The sequence below is a fragment of the Bipolaris oryzae genome (genome assembly GCF_000523455.1).
Source record: "Bipolaris oryzae ATCC 44560 unplaced genomic scaffold scaffold_61, whole genome shotgun sequence".
NCBI classification, from domain to species: Eukaryota; Fungi; Ascomycota; class Dothideomycetes; order Pleosporales; family Pleosporaceae; genus Bipolaris; species Bipolaris oryzae.
The window spans coordinates 99843-118260 of NW_006911337.1; the positions used below are offsets into that span (position 1 = coordinate 99843).

Genomic DNA, 18418 nt, shown 5'->3' on the forward strand with positions numbered 1-18418 from the left:
GCACTCACAAGATATACGTCTAATTCATTATGAATATAACAAGGTAAATCAAACCACATATTCCGCCCGTATGATTTTACAAACGCCAATTAATCGTCAGTTGGTATATCTCCCCCCGGCCTCCCCTCCCCCTTCCCTCCTACGTCATATCGCCGGCATGGCATCTTCTAAACTCGACATATCCATTGTCAGTGCATCTCTGCAGGCTCCGTTCTCGCACAGCATGACACCTTCTTTTGCAGCATCCATACTCTGGACTAGGGCATTTCTCGACTTCAACCACTCGCCGGTCCCTTTTCCTACTCTACTGACAGTCCCGAGACCAGTTGGCCGCTCACGATACCGCCTCAGCCACTCGTCGACCTTCTGACCGTCGCCTGTAATGACGGCATGTCTGATGCCGAGTTTGCCCGCAACCACGGCGTCCATCATGCTGGGAAACAGGAATGGGTGCTGCATAATTTCCGCCTCAAACGCAGAGGCCGTGTCGCGCGCTCGCTGCGTGTACTCGCTGTCCTCGAGCAGGGCGCCGAGACGATCGAGGTTCTGGGCCGAGACGCCGTTGGTGCCTGGCTCTGCATTGTCCATGCCGTCTTTGAGTCGCATAATGAGGTCCTTCTGGTCCTCGGGTGTCGAGAAGAAACCTAAATGCTGCTTGTCCCAGAACATTCTCAGTTGTGTCTTCTGGAGGTCGTCGGCCCACTGCAGGTATGAGTCATTGAATGTAGCCTCGTACAGATCGATCAGGCCAGAAATGAGGTAGGCGTAGTCATCGGCAAATCCAGGTGCATCGCCGGGGCCTTCGCGCCACACACGTATCAGCGTCTTGGTTTCCGAGTTGTAGAGGTGTTTTTGAAGAAAAGCGGCCGCCTTCTCGGCTGCAGCGAGATACTCTTTGGAACGTGCTGGGTCTTGAGATGCCAACGCAGCCGATGTCCGCGCCAGAGCACCAATAGCGAGACCGTTCCAAGATACTACAATCTTATCGTCTAGGCCCGGCCGCGGGCGCTCCTTGTTACGGTGCTCGAGAAGCTTCTGTCGGCCCTCGGTGAGGATCCTCTCAACCTTGTCTTCGGAAAGACCAAACTGTTTGGCCAGATCTGCGGGTGTCGAGGTAATGGCTAATACGTTCTGGTTGATAAGTTCGTCATGTGCGTCATGCTCAGGAGCAACGTTGCCTTCGTCCTTGACATTGTAATACCGTGCGAGAATCTCGGAATCTCTTTCGCCAAGTATATCCTGAAACTCCTTCAATGTCCAAACGTAAAATGCACCCTCTCGCTTTTCCTTGTCGTTTGGACGGTATAATGAATCGGCATCCTCGGATGAGTAGAAACCACCGCTCTCGGCATGCATAGGCGGACTCGTGAGATATGTTGCGATATCGTGAACAGCCCCGAGGTGCTCCGGACTCCTCGTCATCAGGTATGCGTCGAGGTATACGGCCAGCAGCTGTGAGTGATCATAAAGCATCTTCTCAAAATGCGGCAAGCTCCAATCTTTTGTTACAGAGTAGCGCGCAAATCCATTTCCAATCTGATCGTGTATGCCACCCTTGTTCATCGCAGATAATGTTGCCAGAGCCATATCTTTTGCGTGCGTGCAGTCCTTTGCTCCGAGAACTTCCTTGACCGGGTTCGGATATTGCGATAGTTTTAGGAGAAAGTGGAGATTCGAGGGAGTTGGAAACTTTGGCGCACCGCCGAAACCTGCGTGGGCTTGATCGTATCTCTTCTTGAAATGCTGCGCATTGTTAGTAATGGTTTCGTACTGCTTGCGCAAGTGGTACTCGCTTCATATGCTTCATCCAGTAACTCCAGGTCAAGAGTCTCGTGAGGCGCGCCGTCTTTTCTACTTATATTCCCCTCTTCAGCAAAGTCACGTAGTTGTGCTGTAATCTCCTTGGCCGACTCAAGACACCGTTGTCGCTGGTCCCTCCACACATCCCGAATCTTCTTCAAGATACCAACAAAACCGATATGTTCCCCCATAGCCATTGTCGATCCCGGACCAGGCCAGTAGGTGCCGCCGAATATGGGCTCGAGATTGGGTGTGATAAAGACATTCAGAGGCCAGCCTCCAGAGCCTGTTGTAGCCTGAACATAATTCATGTATATGCGATCGACGTCCGGACGCTCTTCGCGATCAATCTTTATGGGAATGAAGTGCTCGTTGAGTAGCTTCGCAACTTCATCGTTCTCAAAGGACTCACGTTCCATGACATGACACCAATGGCAAGCCGCATAGCCTATGCTGATAAATATCAGCCTGTTTGACTTGTTGGCGAGTTCAATGGCCTCTGATCCCCATATTTGCCATGCGACGGGATTATTCATGTGGCCACGGACGTAAGGACTCCGGCTCTCATTCAGACGGTTCTTCAGCTTCAGGCCATCACCTGAAGAAGTCATATGACCCGAAGGACCGTGTGAATTCATCCTCAGGATCGAGGTACGGAAGTGGCGCTGTTGCGCAAAAGACACGGTCGGCCGAGTCACAGCAGCTGCAGGTGAGACTTGATGGGCGGACGCAGCGGCAACTGGAGTTTTGACTGGATGGCAAGATGCTCGAAAGTTGAATTTCACAAGAGGCATACAGTAAAGAAGAAAAAAAGAAGCATGCAAAGTCGCAGTGGCGCGTGGTTCGGCGAAACTATGGCCGTTATCAATGAGCATCTCCGACTGCGCTGCCGACTTGCATCTTGCCCCGCCCCCGCCAACGACGTAATCTCCGCGACCCCGACTGGCCCGGCTGGCTGGTGGAGGCTTGGTCCTCTGCAATCTGTGTCTGTCTGACGTGCAGTAGCTTTGCCTATTTCATCTGCCCATTACAGAAATTTTCTCGAAAGGAAAACCATGTGCCACCGATTGACCGTTCAAATCACCATGTTTAGTTAAACACCCGCTGAGGCGCAGTATCGAAGAAACTTTTCAGACCGCATTAGGAAGGCAAGTCGCACCTGATGTTCTAGCTTACGCTTGTCCATGCTTTTTGGCAGAGAAAAAAAACAGTGGAGTCTAGAAGGTATTTCGTACCATGGGGATATCTACAGTGGCGAAAACGGGTCTCTACCCTGTTGAACTTGCGTCTTCGGTTTGCGTAGGAAACTCGCGCACCCAAGGTACACGAGCACCGCTCCGACTGAGTTTAGCGACTCCACCTAAAGTACGAAATTTTACAGATTGGTCTTGGTCATGCGTCTGTCTTGTGACGCTGATCCTGAAATCCAAACTCTAACTGATTCCACTAGTCATGTTTACGAGGTACTCGGGGTCGCCTCTTGACTCCTGGGTTGAACATAACCTGTGTCCCTACCATGCTTATATATGGACAAGATAAATGCCCGTACAGTGGATTTTTTCCAATACCCGATAGTTTAGGCCGGGGTCAGACTCTTGTTGCATTCTCCGATGACGTCTTTGTACCAATTATGGTACAAGTATCGTTCAACTTGCCCTTTTAGTGTTAGCACATTCTCTATAAGGAAGGCAATTTCTACAGTCCGCGGGGGCATGGGCATCGCACGTTGCGTCGGGTATGACCCGAACTAACGGAGACATGTTCTTCGGCTTGTATGATTGATATGGCCTGGCTCTTTTGTCTGTTTTCCATCAATCTCTTGACCGATGTATTTTAATACGTAGATCTACACGCAGATAGTACCAAGATTACTTAGAATCCCTACAACTCAAAAAATCAGTAATACGACGACCAATCCACTCCAAAAAAAAAGAAGACTCGCCATCTTCCTCATCACCGCAACTCGCCCTTCTCAATTATACCCCTCCACCCGTCCCTTCCCCCACACCACCATCCCAAACACAAGCACCACCAAGCCCTCCAAATTAATTACCCTCCATCACCCCCCCTGGCCCCCTCCCCAAACCCGCTGAAACACGGAGAGCATGCGGGGTGAGATAAAAACACACCACCACCACCAAACCTCTAACACTGTACTTTATGCCTGGCTTGTCCCCCCTGCCTGTCACACGCGCCGAACCGCCCTGTTGGGAGGGGAGGGTAGTGAACCCATCAATCCCCCTTGCCCCCCCAAGCCGTCGGAGAAAAACAAAAGAAAAAGAACAAAAAGGAAATGCATAAAAGATCTACTACGTCTTGCAGATTGCTTCTTTTTTAGCCGATGCTTAAGATAGCTTGTTTGCTCCCACTCTCTCCTCCCCCCTCCCCCTTCCCCTTCCTTTGGGAAATGAAGAAATAAGCAAAATGATTGGCTTGTTTCGTTTGGAAAAAAGAGAGAGAGGGAGGGGGGGGAAGAGAGTGAGAGTGAGAGAGTGAGAGTGTGTGTGGGTGTGCTATGTTTAGATGCGACAAAAAGGTATTTTGGGACGCGGAGAAAACAAGAAAAGAAAGGAAGAAAGGAAGAAAGATGGAAAATGATGGACAGCATGGATGTATGAGACATGCATGAGAATTGGAAACAAAAGATGTTAAAATCTCCGATTCGCTTGAGGACAGTACACGCATTCGAATTCATGTTTTTTTTAGATTCTACTTTATTAGCAATCACCTGTGGAAACCACAACAGTTGATCAGAAAAAAAAGGATGTTATTTCGCACCAATCTCTCAAACCCTGACATACCCTCTCGTCATGCCAATAGCGCCGTTACATGTAACAACAATACCATGGTGATCCAGCAACCAAACGGTAGCTTTTTCTAGCAAGGAATCAAAAATAGAGACATTTTTTAAGGGAAAAGAAAGAGACAATCGGGTTAACCCCCATATCAGCCAACAGGCCCGTCAAAAACTTCCGAGGAAGTTCGTTCTTGTGTGACATGTAAACGTGTATGGAAAGAAAGAAAGAAAAGAAACAAAAGACATGGCGGCCATATGCCCATTTGAACGACATTTTCCCCAGGCTCCAGACCAAGAAAAAGAGAATACAGGGGAGACTGGCGTGAGGAGAGAGAAGAAAAAGGATATGTAACAACGAATGGAAAGAGAAGAAAAGCAAGTATGGTATATGAACAATAGAATGCAGATACGCCGGCCCATGGCGAAAAAGCAAAGAATGAACAAGATGAAACTTCACAGGTCCTGTCAATACTGTTTACAAAGGCTCCGAAACGAGGTGCTTCTCGACCAGAAACCACTCTAAGAGCCGGTGTTCTCAATTTTAACGCCGCCAGTAGTATCGGCTGCACCGGTCTTGCTGTCAGACGATCTGTTGGGGACAGGCTCATCAACAGTCGATGCACTGGTGCTTGGATTTGTGCTGCTCAGTGGTGACTGAGTAGAGCTGCTGAGAGCAGGCGTGGGCATGGTGGGTGAGTCTATGCGATCGTAGCGGTTCATCTTCTTCTCAACCTGGAAAGAGTTAGCCAATCGTCTATCAGTCAGTCAGATTGTTGGGCTCAGCTTACCGATACGCACTGTTTTCCGGGAATAACTTTCTTGGCCTTTTCAAGCTCTGGCTTGAGTGACTGAACAAACATCTCATAGTCGTCGCGAGTAAGGGTATCCAAAAGCTTCTGGATCACATAGTTGCCGTAACCATCCCTGAGCAAGTTCATGACATTGCTTTCACCGCGCTCATTCTTAGACAAGACAACAGACACAAGCTCGCGGCGTTGGGCATCGTCACTGCAGATCAGACATCTCTCAACAACGTTGCTGGCAAACTTGTGCTTGGAAAAGACCAAGAACTGTGCTTTGATCAAAGCAACAATCTTGGCCCTGTCCTCGGGTAAGCCATGCTCGATGACGTGTTGGGTCACGTAGTTTCCGTATTGGTCGGTAATGAGTTTTGGACCCTCGGCGTGAAGCTCAGTAAGTATGAACCTGCGCTGGGGCTCCTCCACCTTCTCGAGCAGTCGTTGGATGACGCGGCAGCCATACGAGTTTACCGACAAGACACCGACATTGCCCCTAAAAGCCTCAACAATCTTTTGGATGTGGTGCATCGGGACTCGGTCAATAACCTTTTGGATGACGTGATTGCCGTTCTGGTCCTTGACAGTTTTGAGCACATCCTTTTCAAGCTCCTTGACCATGGATGCTTGTTGCTCGGTGAGGGCGTGTTCCAAGGCCTAGACCCCATTAGTCTTTGTTCATGCTTGCAATCAGGAAAACTTACCTTTTGGACTACGCGACAGGCGTACATTTGATTGGCGAGCTCCAGGACATGGCCCCTCATCTTACCAACAAGAATCTTCTTTTGAGTCTGGTCACCGTGCTCGAAGAACTTTTGGATGACATAGTTGCCAAAGACATCTTGCATGAGCTGAAGCGCGTTCTCCTCGAGCTCCCTAAAGACACTTTCCTTGACTTCGCTGTTTGCGGTTTCGAGCTTCTGCTGGATGAACCGGGAGCCGTGCTGATCTCCTGCAAATTCAACCACGTGGCCTTTGATGTCGGTCAGTTCCCATCGCTTGCTCTGCTTCTGCTCCCTCTTGAAATTCGCTAGCTCGGGGCTCATGGCGCCTAGTGCATCGGCGGCGTTTTGTTCGCGGGGTCCTCTGGGCGGCTGCTGTTGGCTAGGCATCATCTGAGCCATGTTCATGTGCTGCGGTAGTGCAGACAGAGGCATGCCATTGGACATGGCAAACTGGTACTGGAAAGGGTTCTGTAGCTGGGCGGTGGAGAACATGTGTTGGAACTGTTGCTGATGAAGTTGGTTTGGCGGGATGAAGTTGCGCCTTCCCTGCTGTGACAGCTGGAAGCCAGCTAGTTTATTCTGCAGTTGGGCGACATTGCTCGGGTGGGCCAAGTTTTGCTCGCTGCTGTAGGGATTCAGACGATCATACACAAGCGGTGTGCTGCTGTGGGAGTACATGGGACTCTGACGAACACTGGTGCTGTTTACGGCATTTCGGCTGTTGTCGAACTGGTGGGATCGGAGTTGGCTGCTGGGGAAGGTCTCCGGAGTGTAAGACCCTGCATCCACCCTACCCGTATTTGACAGATAGGTGTGGCCGTTGAAAGTTTCGCCAAGCTCCTCTCCAGACGCAAAGGCCGAAGGAATGTTGGTGGTGCTCATAGAAGCCCTGTGTGAGGCCATGCGCGACTCTGGTTCTTGCTCGTAGTTGATTCTGCCGAGTGCTTGGAATGAGTCGCTCTGCATTGAGCCACTTCGTTCTTGGAAGGTGCGACCGTTGGCAAGAGAAAAGGATGAGCCGTGGCGCGGAGCTTGCGAGAGCCTCGAGAAAGCGTCCATGGTTTGGTTGAACTGGGTTGGTTCGGCGCCATGTCGCGAGGGTGGCAGGCTTCCGCTTCGCGAAGGAGCTCCGCTTGACGATGTGACATGGTCGGAATTAGCTACGCTGCGGCGGTCGTCGTTGGGCGAATGGACTGAGGCAGTGTCAGGCCATGATGTGACGCCGGTGTCGGGGCGGTGGGCGTTTGTCTCTGACTGGGCAAAGCCAAAGTTTGTGAAGCTGGCATTAAGCCCGTCAATTGGGCGTGAGGCAAAGTTTGCATTTGCAGTTTCTGAAAAGGGCTTGATGGGTTTGGAGAGGGAGCCTCGAGATGCACCAAATAGACCAGACGAGGTGTTATCAGCATAGGGCTGGCCTGGCTGCGCCTGCGCAATTGGCCGCTTCCCTGCCGGCGAGACAGCGGAGCTTCTGGCTTGTGACATGCTTCCGGCTGGCTTCTCGCTCCAGGCTTGCCTAGCGCTTGGCCTCCACTCGGTGTCCGAGTTGGCCACGAGGGAGCCTGAGCCTGTCTTGCCGTTGGCGAGGGCAGCGTTATCTGCACATGTGTCAGTGGTGTCAAGGGCGTTTGCACAATGGCTTGTCTGCGGTGGCATACCTAGAGGGCGCGAGGTGTCTCTGCCCGCGGAGCCGAAGGGGAAGGCACCAGCACCAATCGGGGCATTCCAGATGCTGTTACCCCATGGGGATGAGTGTGATGTGCGGTCGGCGTCTGTGCCGTTGAGCGAGAGGCCATTGCCAAAGTCGCGCGATCGGGTCTGGGGGATTGAATTAGTGTGGACAGAGCGAGTGGCGGGGAAGGAGCTACCCACATTGCCCGTCATGGCGGCCATATTACGACTAAGGTCGCTGGACGTGGAGTTCATGTACACTGGCGGGGCGAGGTGGTGCGGTGTATATATGCGAGCAGCGGGCGGCGGGGTTTATTAGGGCAGTGGATTGCGGAGGCTGCGCAGAGTGGTTGGTGGGTGTGTGTGAGTGGATGGGTCAGGGTCGAACTAAGGCTCAGGCGTCAGCACAGGCAGGGCAGTTGCTGAGAGTTTGGGCGCACCGACGCTTGTATTATGACTCGCTCAGCGGAGGGCACAATGAGAAGTATGTGAAGAAGGTGTGTACAAGGTCGTGGCAGCAGTAAAGACGAAGAAGAGGAGAGCAGCAGCAGTAGCAGTAGCAGCAGTAGCAGCAGTAGTAGTAGTAGTAGTAGTGGTAGGAAAAAAAAGAAGATCAAAAGTATGTGGTGATATGAGCGTAGTCGTTGGGTAAGCTGGGGTGCCGTCCGTGGGTCGTGGGGAAGCGAACTCTGGGTGGAGTGGGAGGGTGGATGTAGGGGGGGGCGAATGGCAGTGGTGGTGTTGGTGGTGGTGTTGGTCGCTTCTTTCTAGCCAGAGTAGATGGGCGATTCTAAGCAATGATGTTGCGCGCCAGGCGGGGAACGCATCAGGGTCGACAACCAGTGTAGCGGGGATGCAAGGGCGGGAGGGTGGCCAGGACGGGCGGTGTTGGGTCTTATATGTGCAGCGGGGGCGGGCAGGGCCGGTTGTGTGGGATTGTGTGCGGTTCGCGGAGGGAGAGAGTTTGGTCGTAGCACAGACGTGGGCGTCGGGGAGGGGGGGGGAGAGGCAGAAGACGAGTGGAGGGGGTGGATGAAGACGTCTTTTTGCTGAAGATGCGACCTGCTGGGCCCTGGCGACGATGGGATCGGCAGCTAAGTTTGGCGTCCGCTGGGGTACGCTAAGAATGGGCCAGACAGACAGGATTGGACTGCAGGCCGAGGGAAGAGAGGGCAGAGGTGGCAGTGGTGGTTGTGGTGGTGAGGGTAGTGGCAAAGCAAGCAGGCAAGGCTTTGAAGAGACAACGCTGGGGCGGCGGCGGCGGCGTCGTCGTCGTCTTAGAAGAAGACGGTAGCGGGCGCAGGCGTCGTGTCTGTCACTCTGGGTTTGCAATGCGCTCGTGTGTGCCAAGACCGAGCCAGGGACGATGCGGCAGCGCAATCCGGCCGATCTTTTGTGTTGCGCGCTCCCCGTCTGGCAGCCTGAGACACTCCCCTCGCATGGACAGGAGTCGTGGAGCATCATATCCAGCCCGAGCGTGTTTCACCACTGCGCTGTCATGTGCCCGCGCTCATGTCTTCTCAGAGCATGTACTTGCCCTTGTAGTAGTAGTAGCACCAGCAGCACCAGCAGTACTTAGCAAATGGTAGTAAGAGACCACCGCCCATTCCCCTCCCCCCCAGCCGCAAACAAGCACCACGCCAAAGACTCGCTCAGCCTCAGCCTGCCTGCCTGCCTGCTTGCTTGCTTGCTCTCCTCTCTTACACGTACACACACAACAGCTGCTGCATCCGGCACCACCCACCCATCCACCCACCCACGCCCTCCCTCCCTTGCCTTGCACACACGTTTGCAAACGCAATCGTCCCAGCCCAAGCCACCGTCGCACTCGCTACGTACCCTCTCGCCAGCCCGGCCAGCGTCTTTGCGGCCTCGTGACCTGCCCCGTCCATGGATTGTCCTCCGCTGACGATGCTCCCTGCAATATAACGCTGCAGGGCTGCACGCTGCATCCAAGGCGTCCACTGAGCCCATGGGCCTCTCCACCTTGTGCGAGCCTTTGTGCTGTGCTGGCACTCTGGCACTCTGGCAATGCCTCCAGCGCACCCACCCTAGGACGTGACAAAGAAGCTGCTAACCCCGCCCCTCCCGCACACTGCACTTCCTTTTCCGTCGCACTTGGTCGTTCGTCTCAAAGAAGCCTCGCACCCACACCCCCATACACACTCACTCACTCACTCACTTATTCACTCACACCGCTTGCTGTCCATTGCCACTACATACTGCTCCTGCTGCTATCTATGTACCTGACTGCTCACGGCCACTGTGGCACAATCAGCCTCCCCCCCCGGCCGAGCGTTGCCACTACTTGGTTACTTACGTAGCCTAACTCGGGCCGGTGAATGTCATTCTGGCAACTTGGATGCGCGACTTTTTGTCCTCTAGCTGGCTCCAAACTGCCGCCTAGGCAGTACGCACCTGGGTTTCCCTGCGCCCTTGCAAAGTGTCTTTTCGTATCGTGTCGTGTCTACGCCAACAGTGTTGCACATTGTCAGCGCTATTCATGGCCTTGCCAGCCAAGTGCTGCGTCTGCTTTTGGTCCCCCAAGATGCGACGGCCTCAGGAGCTCAAGCTGCAAGCGTCGCATGTCCAAAAAGGCAGGCACTTGGCGTCGAGAAGGGGGCAAAAGCATCAAGCTTCCGCAAGACTCATCAAACAAAGCAGTCGCCCATGCAATGTTTACTCGCGCTCCCGGCTGCTGCCCATGCCGGGCAATCCGGCCACCGCTCGCGTGCTGCCGATAATCCCCAACTGCTATAATCCTGATCCTCCTTACCTACTTACCTCGAGTGTGGAGCAAAAGCCGGCCCCGGGCACCACAACCAAAAAAAACTAATAGACAGGGCAAGGCATACACCTAGCAAGGCCTATAGCAGCTATAGCAGCCCCGGCTTGTTGAGCCCAGGGGGAGACGCCCATGAAGTCGCTCTAGTCCCATCACCACATGGCGCTCCTTGCACTCCATCGGCTGTGACGTTTGTCGAGCTGTTCGCTCCATACTCACTTACGCGCGTTGCTGTGCCGTGTGTTATGATCATGGGTGATGCTGTATCGCTCCACAGCCCGCGCAAGACGTTCGTCTCAAGCAACTGACAATGCAATGCGTCCCGCCTCTCGGCGCCGTTGGATCTGTTGCTCTTGTCATTTGCCGACTCAAACGCATAACGTCTCGGTCCCAATGAGCTTAACCCAACATGCAGCCTGCCAGTCCCAAGATACATAGTCTGGGGGACCTCTCCTCAACCGAACAGCACAGCGCGGACGTGCTGGCCTCGCGATCCACTCACGATCCACCGTGCAGAGTCGAGACCTCTCGCCTAGCCGCTGGCCCCCCCGTTGTGCGTATTACCGCTCCTTGCACTGCCCAGATGTTCCCGGCCATAACGCGATTCGTTTGTTATTGCTGTTTGATGCTCGCTCGCTCGCTGTTTGTCCGTCGTCTGCTTGCTTGCTTGCTTCCTTGCTTGCGGCTTGCCTCTGGCCCTCCCCTCGTGTCCCATTCCTAGCCACGGCTGGCTGGCTTCGGTTTATGCAACCCCAAAGCGTGCGGCATCGTTAGGCGCGCAGCCAAACGCCATGGTCCCCTTTTTTTTTCTGTTGGCGGTCACGGCGGGACGAACGACTGGCTCTGATAATGGTGCCAAATTAAGAGCCAGAGAGGATGGGCATGGTGCAGACGTCTTTATTGCGATGCTTCTTCTGGGCCTAGCGCGCGGCTCCTTCGCCTTTTTGGTCTGTCCGGTAGGGGGACGCGTTCTAGCGCAGGCGGGTGATTGGCTGCCTAGCGGTCGACGTTCTGTGTACCTGCATTGGCAAACTGCGAGGCGCTTCTTGCCCTGCGCCGTCAAAATAACGTCGCCTCCCTCTTGCCTTGATCTCTTTGCCCACCTTTTCCTACGGTACTGCCCATTGTTCAATCCTTTTTTCCCTCTGCCGAATCATCGCTTCACTCTTTCAGCGGTATTCGCACTTACGCTCTTTCCTACTTGTGTCTCTCGTTCCCTATCTACTCACCTGCGAAACGCCGGTGCTCTCTTAGGTGCGTATCCGAAACTGTCCGCTCGTCATCCGTCAGCGTCTCGCCAAGCATCTCCAGCCAGACAGCGACGACATCACGACTGCGCGAGCAACATTACCACCACCCCTAAGGCCATGGATGCTAACCCTTACCCAGCGACTGCATTCTTTAACCGCAGCCATCGCACACTGAGCACTCTGCACGCCATCGATACGCCTTAACGACCACACAAACTAAACTCAAAACAAAACTAAACCAAATCCAATCACAATGATGAACATCAACCTATTCAAGCGCGACGAGGACGACAGCCTCAGCGACACCCACCTGACGCTCCTCATCACCCTCGTCATGTTGGCCTTGCTCGGTGTAGCAAGCATCACAGGCCTGCTCTTCCTACGGAGCCTCCGTCGCGCAAGGAAAATGGAACAAGCCACCCCAGAACTCCCCGTCTACGAGAAGCGTCAATCAAACATCAACCACTTGACCATTACCGCCATGCCATACAAAGGCCGCGAGTCTGTCATCACCTACTCGGAAAAGCAGACCCTCATGGACAGCCCCACCAGCCCAGTGCCCGAGATTCGCATCACCTTCCCCGATGAGGTTGACGAGTCTGGCAAGCAGCACTCTGGCCGCGTCGTTGTCGTTCGTGTTGGAGACCACAGCGTTGGCCTCGAACCTCTGCGCGAGGACCTTCCAGCTTACCAACAGGACGCATCAGACCGCTTCGATTCACTCGACTTGGATCGTATGGGCGGCCTGAAGGAGAAGGACGACAAGTACTACTCATAATCTTGACTCCAACCCTAAACGATAATTACCCGACCAGGCCATCGCCCTCGAACAGGTCTGGCAGCCCGGGCCCTAAAGCCACTTGGCTATGACCGACTTGACTTTGATGACGGCTATACCGCGCTGAATGCCAGCTTCGCCCAACCTTTCTGAAGCATGGCCAGCACGGCGGTGGCACTACACATGTATATTCTCGGAGTTGACTGGCCAACTAGTTGTATACCCCTGCATGATTTGGCCATCTCTTCAACGAGGTTCTGCACCTCTTATATAACTCTTATTCATTAATGTATGCTATCTTAACTCCTCTCGAGCGACTGCATCGAGCAGCATGAGAGCCAATACAAGCCATTATCGATAAAAAAAAACATCTTTTGCTGTCCCGTGATGTCCTCGAGATCTGACAAAGCAGCATCAGGACAATCAATCAATGACCTTTGATTGACGTCAGTGCTCGCTATTTACCATTGCCATGTTTCGTATCGTCTTCGATAACCCTTCCTTCAACAAAATATCTGAAAAGTAAGTCAAAGTGTATCATATCCTCGGCCAGCCATGTTGGTCGTGCACCTCGATGGCAGGTGCGTATTATTGGTGCAGGCTTGGCATTACGACGATCCACTCTACTAGCATGTCCGTAACAGACCCTCACTCGCGTAAACTCCGCAACAACTTTCTTCTCATGGATTCTGTCGCTCCTTGAGGCCCATTGAGCCATCTCAACTTCTTTCAGATTTCGATTGGCATTTAGTGTTCGCCGATTGGCTTCCTCTCTTCCGTCGCCATGGCGAACCGTGAGGTGTTTACTCCGCTGTCCGAGATCACCGGTCAGAAAAGCACTCCAAAAGGTCAACAACATGCACCGCAAAAGCAGCAGCAGCAGCCGCAGCAGCAACAAGTGGCACAGCCTCCGCGGACTATGGTGCATGATCCAGACAAGGTGAAAAAGCTTAGTCAGGTACACTTCAAGGCCTCGCACGGTATCCTCGTGGCTTTCTTTTGTTTCATGCTGTAAGTGCAGTTCAATTCAGCTCCACTGAGGCTTGGAGAGAGCGCGTATTACGAATTTATCTGACGCGCGCTAGTGTACTTCACGTTTTCGGTATATACCTATTCACGAGCGGTTTCCTCCTCACGCGATTGGTTCTCGACCACAAGTCGGAATGTGCATTGCCTCCTATCGACGTGGCAAACTCGTATATCACGGGCAATCCAGAGAAGGGATGCTGGCACCCCAAGACCTTTGAAAAGGCGGTTGTGATCATTGTCGATGCACTCAGATATGATTTCACCGTGCCATTCGAGGCTCAATTCGAACCTACCAATCTGGCTGCTGCTGCTGCGAACCCCTCTGAAGCACCGCCAGTTGCTCCACGCCACTTCCATAATGCGTTTCCTGTCCTATACGAGACGGCCATGAATCAGCCTGAAAATGCTTTTCTTCTTCCTTTCATCGCAGATCCGCCAACGGCTACGATGCAGAGATTAAAGGGGCTCACAACGGGCACATTGCCAACTTTTATTGATGTGGGAAGCAACTTTGCGGGTCAGGCAATTCACGAAGATAACATTGTTGGCCAGCTGAAGAACGCGAGCAAGAGGTTGGTGCATCTTGGAGACGACACGTGGCACGCACTTTTCGCCGGCTACTTTGAGCCAAATCTCACGCACGCGTACGATTCGTTCAATGTCTGGGATTTGCATACAGTAGACAATGGTGTCACCGAGCACATCTTCCCGCTGCTAAAGGCTGAGAATGCAAGCAAGTGGGATGTCATCTTCGGTCACTACCTGGGCGTAGACCATGCTGGACATCGTTACGGTCCTGACCACCCCGCTATGACTGCAAAACTGAATGAAATGGATAGTGTCTTTCGTCGCATGATCAATGAGATTGACGATGATACGCTTTTGGTAGTCATGGGTGACCACGGAATGGATGCAAAGGGAGATCACGGAGGAGAGTCGGATGATGAGATCCAGGCTGCTCTGTGGATGTACTCCAAAAAAGGTATCTTTGGACGCAGCGACCCTTCATACGTCACTCCTCCACGCAATGCTCATATCCGGCCGGTCGGCCAGATTGACCTCGTTCCAACTCTTTCGCTCTTGCTTGGTATGCCGATACCATTCAACAACCTTGGCAAGCCGATTGAGGAAGCTTTCATTGGAAAGAAAGGAGACAACTTCGCGAACCTCGCAGCTGTCAACCGCATGACCGCTGCACAGATCCACAAATACCAGCATGAATACGCACAGGCGCGAGGTATTCCTGATAGTGCCAGAGCTACCTCGCTCTCTCTGTGGACGAGTGCAAATGAAGCATGGAACTCCCTCGGAAAGTCCAAGACGAACAGTGCGCAAATGCGCCAAGTCTACGACGCCTTCTTTGCTTACCAACACGACACCCTCAGTCTTTGCCGCGACCTTTGGGCCAGGTTCGACATTCCAAGAATGATCAGTGGTGTCACGATCCTAGCGTCTAGTCTGATCGTTCTCGCGCTCTACGCTAGAATTCTCCACGGAGACCGCACTGAGGTTACACCCGTCTTTTTCACTCGGGGCGCCATTGGCCTCGCCTTGGGGGGTATTGTCGGTGTTGGTATCACCGTCTTCATGCCCGAGGATGCAAGATCCCATGTAGTTGTCCTCTCTTCTGCGCTCTCTGGAATCATTGGCTGCGCATCTACATTCTATGCCCTTAGCTACCGCATGATGCCTCTTATGCCCAACACCATCTGGGGATGGGCAAGTGTTGTATTCACCTTTGCACTTTCTGCTGGCTTTGCAGCCAACTCATTCACGATCTGGGAAGACGAAATCTTGCTCCACTTCTTGACGACATTTGGCGTTCTTGCACTCATCTCCTCACTCCGTCAGAGGCGCCTTGCAGACCGAACATTGGGCGCCTACCATTCGATTCTCTTTACCGCCCTGCTAAGAGTCGCCAGTTTCTCAAGGCTTTGCAGAGAAGAGCAAATGCCTTACTGCAAGTCCACATACTATGCTTCTGCGTTGTCCACTACCTCTGCACCATGGCAGCTTCTCATCCCTGTCACGGTCGCTATTCTAATTCCTACGTTTATCAAAAGCTATTACGAGGGCACAAAGAGCTACCAGCACAACGCAACTCTTTGGATAGGATTGGCATTACGCTTTGGGCTGATGCTTTCGGCAGCTTATTGGGCTCTAGATGCCGCGGACGATGGCGAGTGGCTACCTGACTGGATGAACGTCATCCGCATCACGAAGCGCTTCCTGGCACAAATTGTGCTGGCAATCAGCATGGCGTTTGGATACTCGATTTACAACTGGTCGAAGCCTCTCCTCAATGTCATCATTGACAAAGAAGGCAAGGATGCGAATGGTGCACCGAAAGAGGCGGTCACTGTTCTCGGGTTCGCAAACGTGGAGGGCTCACGCTATGCCCTTCTCATTACCATCTGGTATCTTGCCATTGCCCTCCTCCAGAAGCCAATGGGAGCTGGTGCCATTGGCATCTTAGTCTGGCAGCTCTTCTCCCTTTTCGAGATCGTGGATACAAACAACTTGCGCCAGTCCCCAATCGGCCCCGTTGTCCTAGGCCTCCTTGGATCTTTCCACTTTTTCAAAACAGGCCACCAAGCCACGCTCTCAAGCATCCAGTGGGAATCGGCCTTTATCCCACTTGCTAAGATTCGCTACCCGTGGACACCCATTCTTGTCATTCTCAACACCTTTGGCGCTCAGATCCTGTGCGCAGTCGCCGTCCCCGCCCTTGTTTTGTGGAAGGTCAAGCCGCAGAAGAAGGGCTTGCTCAGTGTCGTGGCGAAGGCTGTGGCCACCCACATTCTCTTCTACGCTACAATCAATCTGGCAACGACCATGTGGGCAGGCCACCTTAGGAGACACTTGATGCTGTACCGCATCTTCAACCCGAGATTCATGGTCGGCGCTGCCGTGTTGCTTGTCGTGGATCTCGTCAGCATTGCCATCGCGCTTTGGGGTACGAGGATGAGTATGTTGAGTACAGCGGAGGTATTTGGGTTTGGTGGGTGAGACAGATGTAGGAAACATGTCCGCGATGTAGTGTCATTTGGATGTAAAAGAAAATATGCAGTGCAGGAAGTAATGTCCACGGGTGACTGCACATCGTGTTCCACTGTTTTATGATCATATTGCGATTGAAAGTTTTACATGTCTTTTGCCCATTTCGGCATGTATAGAGAATATCTCAAATAGCGAGAGAAAACAGTATCGCATTTCCAAGTGTCATGTCACTATCGCAGCATCATGCTATATCTTTTTCTTACTGCATCTCGCAATAGAAACTCATTTTCATGCATAGCTCTTTTACTCCTCATGAGCTCAACGAACTCTACTATTCTCTACTTCCCGCTACCACACTCACCGCCAACCTTTCACTGAAATTCTTGTTCTAGGTTCGACCGAAATCGACTCCTGATCGTTTGCCCCTCGCCGTCACCCCGTTTGCAGCGACGAGATTCCCAGCAAATCCCGTCGTCTCACGCTCGCTCTCTCACCGAGTGATAGCGCAGACCGGGATGCAAACAAAAGTGAAGGCAGCAGCGCTAGCTAGTCCCGCCGTTGGCGCTACAGTCTACTTGCTATATCAGGGCGCAATTGGAGTCGTTTCTCCCCTCTCCTCCCTCCGTACACTTAGTGCAACGACTCGATCACAGCAAAGCTCTGATCTCTTTCTTGCCTGACCGCGACATCAGATTCCGAACGTGTGTACGGTTTGGTTGATGGGAGTTTGATTAGTGGTGGCTGGGATTGCGAGTCCGGCGGTGAGTATGCGGCAAGATGGGTTTGGATGGTCTGGCATTTACTGACTGATAGGCTAGGATTCGAAACGGTTGCATTGGTTTCGACAAGTGTTTTCGTTTGCTAGAAACTACTTTACCTGATCGCTACAACTTGGTCAACAGCACATATCGGGGTGGTACTTACACGACTCGGCTAGACAACTATTGGGGATAGAATCGCGGCACGACATCGATTCAAACAAGACAACTGCGATACAGTAAAGACAAAAAGTCTCACAGGCGATTTTATGAACATGAGTCCCACTGAGATCCCAGCTATCCTAGGTCGTCTCAGAGACCGGTATCTTCCGCGAAAGCCATACACACCTATCGTAGGACAACAGCAACTCAAAGAAATTGAGAACATACTTGCAGCAATTGCAACTCACCCTATAGGTACGTACGGCCGTTTTGCTCCCTACCCGCTCGCCTCATTACTAACACGGATAGGCTCTGCGCTTCAAAACTTAATAGATAACCTGTGGGATACGCTTCTAGTCTTTTCATACGATGAGACGAACGCTATCATCCACCGTCTTCAGCGCAACTTCAGAGCCCGCCAGAGCACCCTTGCCGACTTAGTCACTCAGATGTTCGGCTTTGGTATTGACAGCAATCACTACAAGCTCGATCACACACTCGGTAAACAAATCATCCAGCTCTTCCACGACGTCCAGGCGTACACTGAGTCAATGAGAGACACAAATAAACTGATTATGCAGGCATTTGGCATGATGGCGGAGACGGATCTTCAAGAGCGCCTGAGCAATCTCATTGGGGATGCCTCGTTTGCAAATGAGCTATTTATGCTCATCTGTAAATTAGGCTTTCCTAGAGAAGCGTATAGTACTCTTGTCTCTGCTGTCAGCAGGCCACAGGCTTTGGAGAATGTTACTGTTTGCAACAGATCACTGTCTTCTGCAATTCACACTCAAAAGCAATCACGCAAGGTTGACGAGGGTATGCTTGTACAGCAACATGACGATCGAACCCCGTCGTCGCCTCTCCTG

At 52.6% G+C, this 18418-nt stretch overlaps 6 protein-coding genes across 6 annotated transcripts; 3 read left to right on the forward strand and 3 right to left on the reverse strand.

The window, feature by feature from the left end:
- Positions 1–144: 144 nt before the first annotated feature.
- On the reverse strand, positions 145–2438 carry COCMIDRAFT_94831 (uncharacterized protein; the record flags this gene model as incomplete). Its single annotated transcript, XM_007689610.1, is given in 3 exon segments — positions 145–1743; positions 1772–1773; positions 1790–2438. The coding sequence occupies 3 exon segments, from the start codon at positions 2436–2438 to the stop codon at positions 145–147; spliced, it is 2250 nt and encodes a 749-aa protein (XP_007687800.1).
- A 2678-nt stretch (positions 2439–5116) lies between these two features.
- On the reverse strand, positions 5117–8000 carry COCMIDRAFT_5143 (uncharacterized protein; the record flags this gene model as incomplete). Its single annotated transcript, XM_007689567.1, has 5 exons — positions 5117–5329; positions 5386–6051; positions 6099–7714; positions 7775–7934; positions 7989–8000. 5 exons carry the CDS (start codon positions 7998–8000, stop codon positions 5117–5119), a joined length of 2667 nt encoding a protein of 888 aa, XP_007687757.1.
- Positions 8001–8249: 249 nt separating this feature from the next.
- COCMIDRAFT_26169 (uncharacterized protein) lies at positions 8250–9248 on the reverse strand (the record flags this gene model as incomplete). Its single annotated transcript, XM_007689575.1, has 1 exon — positions 8250–9248. The coding sequence occupies one exon, from the start codon at positions 9246–9248 to the stop codon at positions 8250–8252; it is 999 nt and encodes a 332-aa protein (XP_007687765.1).
- Positions 9249–10129: 881 nt separating this feature from the next.
- Positions 10130–10531, forward strand: COCMIDRAFT_36614 (uncharacterized protein; the record flags this gene model as incomplete). The annotated part of the gene is made up of 1 exon (XM_007689591.1): positions 10130–10531. One exon carries the CDS (start codon positions 10130–10132, stop codon positions 10529–10531), a length of 402 nt encoding a protein of 133 aa, XP_007687781.1.
- A 1544-nt stretch (positions 10532–12075) lies between these two features.
- On the forward strand, positions 12076–12600 carry COCMIDRAFT_26170 (uncharacterized protein; the record flags this gene model as incomplete). Its single annotated transcript, XM_007689576.1, has 1 exon — positions 12076–12600. The coding sequence occupies one exon, from the start codon at positions 12076–12078 to the stop codon at positions 12598–12600; it is 525 nt and encodes a 174-aa protein (XP_007687766.1).
- A 784-nt stretch (positions 12601–13384) lies between these two features.
- On the forward strand, positions 13385–16638 carry COCMIDRAFT_94768 (uncharacterized protein; the record flags this gene model as incomplete). The annotated part of the gene is made up of 2 exons (XM_007689611.1): positions 13385–13611; positions 13686–16638. 2 exons carry the CDS (start codon positions 13385–13387, stop codon positions 16636–16638), a joined length of 3180 nt encoding a protein of 1059 aa, XP_007687801.1.
- Positions 16639–18418: the final 1780 nt, after the last annotated feature.